At 37.5% G+C, this 14,445-nt stretch overlaps 2 protein-coding genes across 6 annotated transcripts in view; one reads left to right on the top strand and one right to left on the bottom strand.

Annotated features, from left to right (window-relative positions):
- LOC310899529 (uncharacterized protein) overlaps positions 1-14,445 on the top strand; it is a 68,295-nt gene that overhangs the window by 17,971 nt on the left and 35,879 nt on the right. For both annotated transcript variants that reach the window (XR_014584361.1, XM_083835980.1), the window contains exon 2: positions 613-684. Coding sequence is in view for 1 of the 2 variants with exons in the window: in XM_083835980.1 (XP_083692106.1) it covers positions 613-684 (72 nt within the window). In the remaining variant the exon portion in view is untranslated. The remainder of the gene's footprint in view (positions 1-612; positions 685-14,445) is intronic.
- The window catches only part of PDE5A (phosphodiesterase 5A), a 135,616-nt gene that overhangs the window by 117,343 nt on the left and 3,828 nt on the right, over positions 1-14,445 (bottom strand). For 2 of the 4 annotated variants that reach the window (XM_083835964.1, XM_083835962.1), the window contains exon 2: positions 1,277-1,388. The exons of 1 other annotated variant lie outside the window; for it this stretch is intronic. In XM_083835964.1, coding sequence (XP_083692090.1) covers positions 1,277-1,371 — 95 coding nt within the window. In that variant the 5' untranslated portion in view covers positions 1,372-1,388. Of the gene's footprint in view, positions 1-1,276; positions 1,389-14,445 lie in introns of those variants that run through there. One more of the 4 variants, XM_083835959.1, reaches the window with a different exon arrangement.

Raw genomic sequence — 14,445 nt, 5'->3', positions numbered from 1 at the left:
TCCACCAATGCTGTTCTGCAGAAATAGCTATCCATTTGCTTATTCAAGAGCACTCAGGGTACATGATTTAATGAGACTCCATCTGGTTGTATGCAGTGCTGCTGCTTAGGGGTGCCTCTAGGGTACTGGCAATGCTGTGGTCCCACATCACTGCAGGTGTCCTTGTGCTGGGAGCAGCAAGACTGAGACTATGTTGTGTAATGTGCTGCGTGTTAAAGGTAATCAATAGACATAGTGGAACATGCCAACTATTGCCTGAATCCTGTTGTTTATACTAGTTACGAGTCTTCCTGATGGCTCTTTGTCTGCTCAGTGTACATTTTTCCAATTATTTCCAAATGCAACTTTTTTTTTCTTTTTTCTTCAAAACAGAAAGGGAAGACCTGCAGTCACATCCAGGCTCTGATTGTTGCCTGCTGTATTCTTCCCACATAGGACCATTTACCACACTTTTAATGAGTTTCTCCTCCCACTGCGTTAGACTATGCCAAAATGTAGATTGTAATTGAGAAATAATGTATTAATTCTCTTAAGGAAATTGGGAAATCCAAAAGGAAATTCCACTTGTAAACCTCTTCAATTCTGTTGATACAAACTATTTTTTTTTTCCAGTTGTCTACTTGAAGAGGAAAGCCAACCGTACTCAGTTTAAGACGAGCATTACCTTGGCTATTTATCACTGTGGTAAGTTAATGCCATTTCTGACATCATAGATCATATCCTTTGGGCTCATGCCTAACCCAGATAAATCATTTCAATTGGTGAGAAATGGAAAGAGAAGTTATATATATATCTTAGGCTTTAATTTGAATGTAGTACATAGTTTAACAAGAGATGTGAAGAGGGCTCTTGAGAGAGTAAATAAAAATGCATTGGAAGCAGCCATTTGAGCTTCAGATAATTTTACATTTTCAATTTATATTCAAACTCAGTTCTAACTGCTAGTAGTGAACTGGAAAGTTCTGTGTTGGCTTAACTCTTAAAGTGCTGCTGATCACAGTTACATAAACCGGTAAGTGAGAAAACAGAACTCGGTAAACTTCAAACATGATTTTGTCCCACTCTTTTGTTCATGATCTCTGCAGAAAAAGGCATGGACAACCCCAATCATTATTCTTTTTATCACATAAATAAGATGTTGGTACATCTCTGACTTCTGTGAAACAAAACATTTCCTAATGCAAATTACAGCAGCTACATGGATGTCTTTTCAGAGGAGCCATTTTTCCGGCTGGGATCACAAGAACAGTTTGTGCTCCCTTTCCTCCCACCATACCTTTCAACTGCTCCAGTGCTTAAGTGGTGTGGAGGTGGAACCACAGACCTGCGGCAGCACAAAGGAGCCTTGTGAGGGTTGTGGATTTCATCCATTGCATTGGTGACATACCCTGAAAGACAGATAGTACCTTACTGTAAAAGTAGTACAGCAGCTGTGATGCTCCTGTGTGCGGCTGGAAGTGGAATGGCTCTTCCTTAAAAAATGCTTTTATTCAGAGGCATATGAGTGTTTTTTTATTTTTTTTAATTTTTTTTCAATGTTGACTAAGATTTTCATACCCTAAACAAAGATTGATGTTCTTCGTTCACCTGGCAATTCTTAAAACATTGTAACATTGTCAGGGTTTGAAACTCTGTACAGTCCTAGGACAAGGCAGAACCCTCAGTAAATGCACCACAGGTTCTTGCATTGGAGAACTCCTTGAATGCTGTTGGGATGGATGTCTGCAATTCTGTATCAACTGAAAAAGGAGTTCATGTGTGCTAACTAGTTTGAAGAGTGCTAACTAGTTTGAAAAACAGTAGACTTTAGCAAATGAGAGCATGCCAAGCATAGTGCTTTATACGGTGGTAGAATTTGTTGCTTTATTCTAATTTCCTGTGGTTTTTGAATGCTTTTGTGAAGTAATGATAGTGCTGCAGGTAGTAGTGATGGGGAGCTAGGTAGAAACGTAGTTTGTATGCGGTCCCCAATGTCAGAGGATTTTGAAGCCTGAGTAGCTTTCTTTTGGGAAAAGTTTATTTTATTGTTAATTATATTCTAACTGAATTTCTGAGACTGTCTGCCAATCCCATTTCTTCCAGGCTTACAAAATAGCAAACTGATTGCATGCATCCATCCTTTTGACCCTGTAGAGTGATTAGGAAATAGAAAAGTCACTGGGCTACCCCTGGAAGCAGGGTTCTGGGTTCTAGCCAAAAGCATAGAAACTATAATTGGTGTGGAAGATTTTTCTTCTCTTAATCATGCATTCATACTTGACCTCTTTCCAGTCTTCCCAAAGTCATTAGCCACTCCTTTGGAAGAAGAAAGGCACGAGGCACTATAGCTTGATTTGTCTGACCCTTCAGCTCTACTTTCCTTTGAAAACAGAATCACTACTTCTTTATGCAGTTTGCATTACATAGGCAATCCAAATATTCACGATTCAGTGGCAAACAGTAATCTTGGGGACAGATTTTTTCAAAGGAGCCTGGTTCCAATCACTGAGACAAAAGATGAGATTTTTAGGAAAAAAACCCTGCTGCTATGTCTCTTCTGAAAGCTTGATAAGGGTTATCAAAATAGCTGGTGAAGCAATTTGTATAAAAATCTTAAGGGCTTGAAGGAGGTAAAATCTGTAAACTTCAGCTAAGGAAAGGGTTTAAACCCCATGTTGCATGCTCATATCAGGAGAAGCTGTGAATAAAAATTAAGCTTGTAAAAGGAAAGAGTTTGAAACAAACAAAAAAACTCAGCTCAAGAAATGGGCTTTTTTTATCTGCTTTGATTTTCCAACAGAAAGCGTAGTATTTTCCCCAGCCTTCAGAAAGTGTTGAAAGACTAACCTGTCAGATAATCTGACCCAATAGGTCTGTAACCAAGATTCCTGAAGGAGTTGCCTTTGCCAGAAGAGTGGTTCCAGAAACATATTCTTCTAATGAAATGACTCTGTACCAGAGACAATAAAGCAGAAACCCAACATACAACAGAATGGTTAACATTTTGGATAGACCGTCAATTTACACCCTATAATTAATATAACTGTGTTTTATAAGTTTTGGGTTAATTACTATAATCATATTTAATGGTGAAAATGAAAAACTACTGTGTTCCTATTGAAGATTTAGGGCCATTTATGGTATGTTCACAACTCCTTGTCCTTAATAACATCTCCTGTGGGAATAAACATCTGTGGCTCAAATCACTATATAGTATTGTAGAAAATATGCCAAGACCTATACTATGTAGTGCTTCATGCAGTTGTTTCAAAATATCTTGGAGACCAGATGCACATCATAGAACAAAATGCTGCAATGTAGGGCCAACAATTGTATTTGGTATATATGTTATCCAGTGTATAGAAACAAAAGTCAGGACAGCTGATTTAATCAACAGAAAATACTGAATTTGGTTAATATTTTATATGTTTTAGTGATGGTGAGATTTCTTTGATAGTATCCAAATGTAAATACCACTAGCACAGTGTAACTCTAGGTTAAGGTGACTTTCCCCCTGTAAGGGGGAGTTTGGCTTTGATCTCAAGTAACTGACACAGAAGTATCAAAGTACAGTAAATCCAGTGTAATACTTTCTTGCCCAAAACACACATTCCAAAGCACTGGAAGAACACTTTTTCCCCCCCCCCCCCCCGAATATTTACACAAGAAAACAGACGAAGAATATTAGCTATTCATGTGGCAAGCAGGATACAGTTCAGGAAGCTCATGAGTGACTAAATGAATATAGTGTGCATACATCTTGGTATGTGATGCACCTCTAGTTCCATTTTGCTTCTGTATTAGTGCGTGGTGTCAGAGGAGAAGAGATCTCTAGAGGCAAAGCAGGTGCTATTCCAGTAACCCAGAAACTAGGAGGAAGCCTGAGAACTAACCACCTCTGCCTGGATTTTCTTTCTACTTGTTATACAAAAGTTACTCTATGTTAGACTCACATGCATATGTATTTTTTAAATGCAAAATTAATGTTTTGAGGGAGAGATTTAATTTGCAGGTAGGGGCTTAAAGAGCTCCTTGGAATTTAGGTATTCAGTTCCATGGTGTACGCTCTCTTGAAGAAGGGATCACAGCCTTCCTACATGTAGATAAGGAGGGTGAGATGGTAGAGCAGAGCTGGCTGTTGGGGCTGGGACAGCTGTCAGTGAGGAGCAGGCAAGTGGCACTGCCTGGCTGTAGCTGTCAGGGTGTGCTGATGCAGCTTGCTCTGAAATGCTGCCTTTCTCTACTTCCCTTCTACTCAGTTTGAGGTGGCCACTGACAATGCCAGGTAACTGTTAGGGCGCGTAACTCTGATTTATATGTTTTCAGCTTGAATTATCAGATTGTTTTTTTTTCAGTCAGCGATATGTATGAGAGCATACTTCTGTCTAGGGAATTTGAATCTGTTGTATAGAGCCTATGATTTGCTTATAATAGTAAGTGAATAGTAAGGAGAGCCTTTTTCTGTTTGGGTTCTCCTTTCTTGATGCATGTCTAGAGGAAGCATACAAACCACATTTCTGTTTTATTTGACTTCTCTGTGGTATGTTCCCATCGAATTTGGTTTTCAATTAACTGTAAAAAGTGCAGGATTTTGAAAGCTGTAATTCCAAACTATTCCCAGCTCAAACAGCTGGGCTTTTTGCTGGGAAATGCCTTGGAGGCTGAATGAGGAATCCGTTTCTCTAGGCCATGTAGAAGTCTTACAGCTGTGAATATGGCCTTGGGGTTAAAGCAACTTCCTTGGAGAGTTCATCTATAGATGGGCTGGCTAAGAAATTTTGTAGTTATGTAGCATGACCTTGGTCTCTTCTTCCAAATCCTTGCTGCAGGGAGAAGAATGTGATGACTGAAGATGTACATATTCTAACTTCTAAGGCCCTGCTTTTAGCACTCACTGTACATCTACTCTATGTAAAGTTTGGCTAATAGAGTGCTAAGCATGCAAAAGCCCCCAAAGTGAGCATGCCTGTGCTGGAAGTGCATGTGCCTGCCTGAGTGTAAGGTGGTAATGGGTCTTGTAAACTGCAGAAGAGTCCTGGACTTGGTGCTTTGCTGATGTGGATACCTTATTTCTTGTAATTCAGATGGCTTTGTACTCTAAATTGTCATCAGACAATTTGGAAAGACCCAAGTCCAATATCTACTTTACAGTTACCTGACAAATAATAGAAACTTGGTGATCAACAAGCTGGACTTGTGCAGCTCATGTTTCAGGGTGTCATCTGGAAGCCTTGTAGATATTAGTGGACAGAACCCTGGTGACTTGGCACTCATCTTAAACTCTGCTCTAATATTAAAAACCAACAACCTAACCTCACCTTGTTGTTGCTGCTTTGTTTTCTATTACTAAGCTACACAAATTCAGAAGACTGCCAGTTGCACATTTGTTAATTGCTGGTTGAGATAAGGTATCAGACAGTGGAAATATTAAAATATATTATTTTTCATATGGTATGCATATCAATATGGTATCACTTCTTTTTATGTGTTATTCACCAGAGTAAGAATTTGTTTCAGAATATTAAACAAGAAAGGGACAAGTTCTTTTCTCTGCAATAAGAGCTGATAGAGCAGAAGATACTTGGCCTTTACTGTAAAATCCCTTAAAGAACTTTATCTGAAAAAGATGCGAAGAAAATCTCAATGAAATATCAAGATTTAATCTTCTGCTGATCGTGTGAGAAATACACAGGCAGAAGTCAAGGCAAGAATTTAATAAGAGGGAGAAGGAAAGTAGGGTGTGAAGTATACCCTTAAAAATTAGAATTAATTTTCTAATTTGAAAGGAACAGCAGGCTTTATTAGTGGCTTATAAACAACACTGAAACCTGGAAGTGACAATTAACAGCAACCCACGGCTTGTTAAGTCCATGATAGAAGGTTTCAATTCATATGCCATCTGGAAAAGGAAATTTGGTTGAAAGCAGCTCTTAAAATGAGCTCATCGCTTGGTGCTAAATACTTTTCTGCTGGAATGTCTAAGAAGAGCAATAGAAATAGGTGCAACCATGGCTCTCAGAATTTTTGTCATACTCTGGAAATACTGAGAGGAGGAGGGTGACTGATAAGTCAAAGGTAAGAAAACATTCTGACCTGGAGGGTTTGTTTATTAGAGCACCCAGACTTGTGGAGCTGTGCTAGTAAAGGAACATTGTTCGGCCAAGAATGAGGGATAGGACGGATGGATAACAAATAAAGAGTTATTGGATACTCTTTGTACAGAACCCCAAATCAACAAAATAGAAACTGATTAGAAAGTAAGGAGGCACAAATGAAATATGAAGACATAACTACAAAAAATGTTTTTTAAAAAAACATCTTTATCTGTTTGTGGCTTTGTGGTTTTCCAGTGGTCTGAGCAGAATGGGAAAACTTGGAAGCTACAGAGGGTGTAATTTCAGTAGTCAAGGCATGCTGCAATAAATATATAAATAAGCTGATCAGTGTAACAAGTATTAATTTGAGTATTAATTAATTTTTGGATGCCTTGTCTAAACTTGCAGCCTAACTCATAGGCAATGTGTGCTTTGAGACTGACACTTGTGATTTGGTTGGACCATGCCATGTACCACAGAAAATTCCTGACAGACATTTTCCTAAGGAACTTATCCTGAATACTCGATGAGAAATTGAAAATAGAAGGACAATATAAAATTAACAATTAATAATAATAAAAAAAGAACAATATAAAATCTGTACACTAAACGATAGCTTGGTCAAATCTATGTTGATCTCCCACATAAGAGAAGATGGGAGAATTTGTTTTATTTAGGCTAGCAAAATAGGAGACAGGTAATATGTTTTTTATTAATGCGTTAGAAGATGAACGCTATAAGATTATTTAAGCTAAGTGTTAAAGTTGACACAATGAATTAATGGTGACTTAAAGCCATTTTAGATTGCAAAGTAGAAGAGGCTTTTAATTTTTAAAGCAGAGTCTGGGGTAGCTGTCTTTCATTCGACTTAAGGATGGTAAGAAGGCAAGCTACTTCTGTGGTGGAGTTTGTGAAAGATGAGATGATGTGGTGCCTGAGGCAGCAGAGATTGGGTTTAGTGACTTAAGACCTCACCCCTTCTTGTCATTTTCTGTTCCCATGATAAAAATAAAAGTAGGTGAGAAGGTGCGAGGGGGAGGGGAGTGTATTCTGCACCAGTCTGCTTTGTCAGAAATAGTAATTAAATTCATAGTAGCTACCACGGTATAATTCCCTAAATCCAAGGGGATGGAGGACTTTAAATGTAGACGCTTTACTCTAGAAAACAACATAATCCCACTGTCCAGGAACTAACAGAAAATTGAACGGAGGTCCTAAAGCAGCCTTCCAGAACTCTTTAGCCCCAGGAAGTGTCCAAAGCGAATCAATTTTATTTAGTATTTAACACTACAGAGAAAATACATATACAAGTGGCAGCAGTAATTAAACTTTCAGAATGATTACAAGTAAAACTAAAATCACAAAACTGATAAAACTCTACCTGTTAAACACAGCACACAACCTACAGACCTATTAAGGTACATGGCATTGACCAGAAGCAAGATGTGGGTGTTGATTAGTTGTAGCAGTTCTGTAATTAAAATCAGACTGCTGATAGCCATGTCTGCCTATGTAGATTTGAAAGTGTTTGACCTCATAATATTTGACTAAATGACCACAACTAATTACAACTGAAAGTGGCATATAACAGTCTGGAGTCGTGGAAAGATGTACTCACAAAGAGCACACCTCCTGACTGTGGGCAATGATTACTGTAAGTCCCAAAACCAACTCTATTTTCATGTGCACTGAAGATACTATCTGCTTGCATTTATATTACGAGATACTTTATGCAGCATAAGTCATCATTTTCTACTCTGACCAGTCATCTTTATTGTTGTCCTATGCAAAGATGTGCTGTCAGCTGCAATTCATACCGTTAGTCATATTGTTGATTCAGCTAGTCATTCCAAAGTCTTGTATCAGTTTCTTCCTTGTGTCTTTTCTTTGAATTAGCGCTGAACTAGCACTGTTTTAAAATGTGAATATATATGTCTATATATACACACATAGTATTTTTATACTAATACTAGTATATGCTGCTAAAGACCTTCAGGAATACTTAATTTTTTTTTTTTTTTTAAGTTGTAATTACTAAAATTGTACTTGCTGCTGAAAACAGTGGGATTTCCTAATGGCATTCAGCTTTGTAGTCAGAGTAGGGTACTATAGGATTATTCCCTTGGCATGGGAAAGATAAGAAACTCTAATCACTGTAAGCTTAGTTCAAAAAAAAAAATTCTTACTTGATGGATTCTTTCCTTTCTTGGGGGTTGGAGTTATATGATCTTTAAGGTCCCTTCCAACCCCAGCCATTCTATGATTCTAATTGGTAGAGTTTAAAAACTGCTATATTTGTATAGTTATGATTCTCGCTGCGTGTTAATCTTGAGTATTAGCACATAAAGTTAAATGTTAGTATATTGTCTTGGTAACTCCTGAGACCTTAATAAATACTGTGACATGTGGCATATTAAAAATCATACTATTTAGTATGCTGTATTCTGCTCTATACACTATGACAGAACTGACAGCTAAAAGAAATTCCATTGCAGAAATCAGTGGTAAGATGAGAATTTATGATAAACTGAAAATGGTTAACTTGGAAAACTGGTATCTGGTATCTTCTCCTGAATGAAGCATGTCTTTTTGACATACATTCTTGTTATCTGCTGATTTTAGCATTTAAGAATGTTTTGGAATAAGACAGGCCTGGCTTAAGAGAACTTGGATGAGCAAATTCTCTTGTGGCTCTTTAGGAAGCTAAAGTCTGTGAAAGAACTTGAGTTCCAAGGAATCTTTTTTTTGTGTAGAAGGCAAAAAGGAAAAACTTGAAGCCCCTATCACACGCAATTTGCTGTCTGATATTTTTTCCCTATATGTAGCCAGGTTTCTCTGAGAAAAAATGTTAATGGTAATTGCTTTTTCCGTAGTCATGTAAGGATTTTATTAACAGATACTGACTGATTCTGTTCCGTGCCATTGGACTGGTGATTCTGAGTATTTGTTCAGGGCTGCCAAGTTATGAAATGTTGATGTACAAGCTGAGTGTGAATAAAAGTTTTATTACTTTGAACAAGACTTCTCAGCTAAAATCTCCCTTGCTTACATTTACCTGGATATTAATGACTTGTTAGTTTGATGTGGACATAAATGTCAGGTGGACTAAAACAGATCAGGCTATTTCTTAGTTTTGTTCTTCAAATGTTTAATAGCTAATATCATTGGGCTTCACTCTTTTTCCCTTGATGCAAGTTTACTGATTGTGTGGTCGCCTTTTTAAATAGAAGATAAACCCACAAATCCTATGGCTGCTTTTAATGTAATTCCTATGAATTATGAGACATTACAGTATGTCTCTGCTTTCACCGATGAAGGAATGGTTTCACAGAGGGCGTACATGTGCAGAACTTTTTTCCTTTTTTCTTTAAAATTATATCTTTGAATAATACTAAGGTCTCCAGGGCCTAATATCTTTCAGTTATGCTGGGGGAAATTTGAATTAATCCTGCTTAGGTATGTCTCAAGTTTTAAAGTAATCCTAGAGTATTTTAAAAATTCTAGATTATGCATATACCCTTGCCTGTCATTCATCTCTTCATAAAGAAATTTATCTGGTAATATGAATAAAGACAATTAGTGATATTGTCTGTTTTTCCTTTTGTTATTCTCTCTTCTGTTTTAAGACAAAGGAAAGACAAGTAAATACAAAGAGTTGCATGCTTCAGAAAGAAAGTTGATCTTTTAAAGTTAAGGAGAAAATGAAATTTCAATACTTTACATTAAAAGATTTTACTGTTTACTAATATTTAACTAAGATATATACTTAAGTAATTTCTATGTAATCCAGAAATACCTAATTTTATGTCTGGCACTTGATTTGTACATGTGCACAATGACTCTGTGGCATGTGACATGAATCATAGGTATGACATTGTGACATGCAACCTGAATTGTAAAGCAGTACTTTTCGTTGTCTGTGATTTCTCTTTTCAGAACTTCAGGAGCCCAGTTAGCAGCACAACCTAATTTTACATCTTTCCTTCTTCTGTACTGCTAGCATAAATTCATTATTCAGTTCAAGTTTAGATAAACCAGATATCTTAAAAACATCTTGTGATCTGATTTATGCAAGGCTTTTTGTATCTGGTTATTATATTTTGCACAGAAATTAGGAAAGGTCATTTTAAAAATCAAGATGAAATGTAGCTTTTAATTACTACTTTTTCTGGACACTTACATGGTTGCTTTATCAGAATTGGCAACCCTCATCAACTCCCTTGATTCTCGTGATTCTAATAAGAGGCTGAAAATACTTCTTCTAAGAATAGGAAGACTGAATTTATTGCTATTAGAGAAAACGTTTAGGCAGACCTATTTACTTTGGTACCAGTAAAATAATTCATAAGCTTCAAAAACGGTTCCTGAAATTTTACTTGGTTCATCCCTGTTAAAGTATGGTAGGTGAGCTAATAAAGGGCAGAGAAATAAGACTAGCAGATATATAATATTGCTAGGGGGCTTTGAGAGCTGCAGATAACTGTTACGATGTCTGGAGTCTGTGCTGATTAAGGAGAAAGACTACTTGAAGCTGTAGCGTAAGTTTTGAAAAGAGATCTCCAGTGTTACATATGTTGCATATCTCTTCCACATATATATCCTAATAGCATTAACGGATCAAATCTTGCAGAGAGGTGCATGTATGCATAACTTTATACTCGTGATACTGAAGTTAGCACTTGGGCAGGATGAAATCAATTCCAGGGACCAAAGAAAACCTAATTCTTAAGGCTACCTATACTGCTTTCATCGTGATGCCATGTTCACACAAATACAATCCTCCACAAGATTTGAGAAACTTTAAATAAAAATAATGGTTCTTATTTTTAGTTTGAAAAGCTTTGGATGTATATATCATCACTGCTTGCAGAGGGAAGACCAAATTAAGCCAGATCTTTGCAGAATATTTCTGAAGTATTTATTTCTTTTTGCCTTGAAAATAGTTTTGGATGAAAGCCTTTCAGCCTGCTCCAATTTATCCAAACCTCAGGTACAGACATGAGCAGCACATGAGACTTCTGTAGAAGAGGTCTTGCTTTTTTAACAACTTAGACAATTTCCTTAACTATATAGAACGGATGCAGCTCGGATGGTACTGTTCAGTTAAAATATCTGTATATGTTCTCTGCTTAAGCATTCTGAGCCTGTGCTCATACATTTATTTAGATAAATGTACAGGTCCTCAAAAAAACTTTGCTCTGGTTCATCCATCTTAGTTGCAGAAAAAGATGAGGCTAACAGCAAGTTGTTGGTGTTGGCATGCAACAGTATTTCTCAGTCTTTCTCCTTTCCTTTCAAGGAGAAAATGCAGAGGCTTTTGGTTGTAGGGCCATGATCTAAACAAGCATGTTGTTTTAAAAGATGAAGTGATTCAATGGTAAAATGGAACTGGATTGTAAATAAAAGACAATGAAATAGTAAAGTACCTAATTCAGGGGAAAGGTGGGATAGAAGCTGACTTTAGGGAGATTTGTGACCTATGAGCAGCGCAGATGGATATAAAATGAAATGAGAACCAATAGGGCTGTAATAAGCACAGGGAAAATCTGAAATATGGAAGGCAAATACTGTATCACCCCCAAACAGACTGTTGCTGATCCTTAGCAGCATTTCTTACCAAAGAAGATATTGTTCCTAAATTTCTCAGAAATGTAACTTTATAATGATCACTTGCATTTGTCCATTTAAAAACTGAAAACTCAAAGCCAATTTTTATTTAGGCCCTACTTATCCAAGTAGAGATGTGTAAGTATTTACTGCTGGTGCCCCACAGCCTTTTCTAAGTTGTATGCAAGGATGGCAGCTCTCAACTTTGCCTGTGTGAAATAGTCTAGGTGAGCTGAGCTGTAAGATAAACATCTTCAGGTAGTAATGGCTGAGATAGACTATCTGGAGGAAGACTGTGAACCTTCCTTCAAGTGCTGCTGTGGGTGCTGGTAACACCTGGTCTTGACTTAGAGAGCAGGGCCATGGCAGAGGGCAGCAGGGATGTGCTGTGTTGGCCTGGTGAGTAGAGCTGGGGTACAGCTCGTATTTGGGTGATTGTAGGTGGTTTGTGATACACACACTGATTCTGGTGCAAAGATACTAGGCTGTGTAAGTGGGCATTACTTTCTTCAATGCTTCGCACTCTGTTTCTCTATGCAACTAGCACCAGGCATAGCAATGAGAAGGGGCATGAGTTTGTCATGCAGTGTGCAATCTAGGCATTAGGTAGCACTATCTATAGTGCTATCCCTTGTGCATCTTGTATGTGTGCATGCGGAAAGGGCGTAGTTCCTGCTGTTTGCCCAATATCTCTAGTGGTTCGCACAGGAAAGAGTCTGGGACTCCTTAACATGGTGTCTTTATTCCTTTGGAATATGACAGTATAAAAATGATCTCTGCTTACCTGGCAGTTGCTTACATATGCATTCACACACCTACTTAGAGATAAATATAAACAGTTGTTTCGTTCTTTCTACTATCCCTGCAAAGCTACGAGATAAGGGGAAACTTCTATTCTAACTAAATTCCAGCTGACTACACCTGAGACACTGCAAGCCTACATGCCACTGAATTCTTGTTACTGATGACAGTGTGTCAACCAGAAGGGATCAGGCTTGATGTTTTCATAGTCCAGACTATAATTTTTATGAGATGAAATTAAGAAATACCTTTCAAGTTACACTTTATGGTAGAGAAAATGTAGGTAGATCTAAAGCACCAATTTAACTTGCCTTTTTTTTTTTTTTTTTGGCGGGTAAGATCAAACTTTAAGACACTGGGATTAATTTTGCTATTTGAATTATGAGGCCAGCCTTGCTTAAGCAATCGGGATTTTGGTAATCTTGAGGATACAGACATAGTCCACGCTATAATGTGGAAGGTAGGAAGTCTTCACGGTCCTGGGCAGTCTGTAATAAATTTGTCTCATTTCAGATCTGGGTCTGACCATATCTTTTATCTTTTATTTAGAGAATAAACCTGACCATATATTTTAGAGAGACTAGTAAAGCAGCTCCCCAAGAAGTGGATGTGTGCTATCTTGAAGTGCTTTATCTTATAAGAAAGCTGAAGAACCTTCTGCTAATAACCCATTTCTAGCTGCTGCTTGAGTGGAGAGGAGATTAGATCATCATGATATAAGTGTCTAACTCTATATGGAAAAGGAATGGAAAATTAGAGAATTTTCTTCCCATGTTTTGCAGGCAATTGCCTCAGTTTCTGAGGAAGTAATACAATACATAGTAGATTGGCATTAAGAAATGAAAAATTGTTTTGAGGTCCTGAGGTCTGTGCAGACCTAACAATTGATTCTGAGGTCAGATTAGGCTCTCTTCTTATAGAGAAGAGTACCTAGCAGATACCCAGGTCTACAAGCCACAGACTGCCTTTAAGAGAGAAAAAGATGTAGCTGATCTGTGTTAGCCTTTGTGCTGGAGAGCTGTAGTGTCACATGTTGTTTTAGGAAGTTACTCTGAAATGAAGATTCTGATTTTCAGAAACAAAAAATGCTTTTCTGATATGGAATTGGTATTAAAAAATTCATCTTGCTATCAAAATATCTTGCAGGCTAAATAAGAGCTTATTGGCACTCGATACGAAAGTTCTGAGATGTCATTTTTTCCTATTGCTGTGCCAAAGCTATTTAAGTCACACCTGAAACTAACAATATGAAACAGGCAGTCGTTGGCTATCTTGTGAGAAAGATAAAGCCCTATTCCTAAGTCTGTTTATGGATTTCTGGTTTTAATAACTAAAAAAAAATAAATCTGACTTTACACAACTGCTTTTCTTAATGTGCATGGTTATAACTTTTGTGCAGTTTTTGAAACTGTATGGAAGACAGAAGTAGAAGTGATGTGTATTGTTTTTTTCAGAACGCCTCCAGCTATGATTTTCCACTTAATAGAGATTTTTTTGACTGAAGGACTAAAGAGCAGACAGATGCTCAGAGTAACTGATAGGCATCTAGGAAAATTTGAGAAGACCTACAGCTCATGACAAATTAAAATCTTTTACAAACAGATTTACAATTAGTTTCATACAGTCAGCTATGTTCTGATTAGATTTCTGAGCACTAGAAGAATTCTTGGTGAATCAGAAAGAGAACCTCACCTTTTCCCAATATGCCTTGTGTTCTGTCAGCTATGCAGAGGCAATGGAAAACATTTGTCAAAACAGATGGCAGCACTAGCCCCCCAGCCATTGAATGGTTAGTTCAAGGTCCAGTTAATGGCAGGTGAGCCAAGAAACATTTGGAGGTTTAGTTTAACTTTGAATATACCCCAAAGAATACACGATTGCAATTCCAGGACTTCTTGGCTAAAGCCAAACTCACAATAATGCAAGAACAGTCATTTCATAGTCTGCACTTCCAGCCAACATG

The sequence above is a fragment of the Anser anser genome (genome assembly GCF_964211835.1).
Source record: "Anser anser genome assembly, chromosome: 4".
Classification (NCBI taxonomy): Eukaryota; Metazoa; Chordata; class Aves; order Anseriformes; family Anatidae; genus Anser; species Anser anser.
This window is presented reverse-complemented; position numbering and strand designations above follow the sequence as displayed.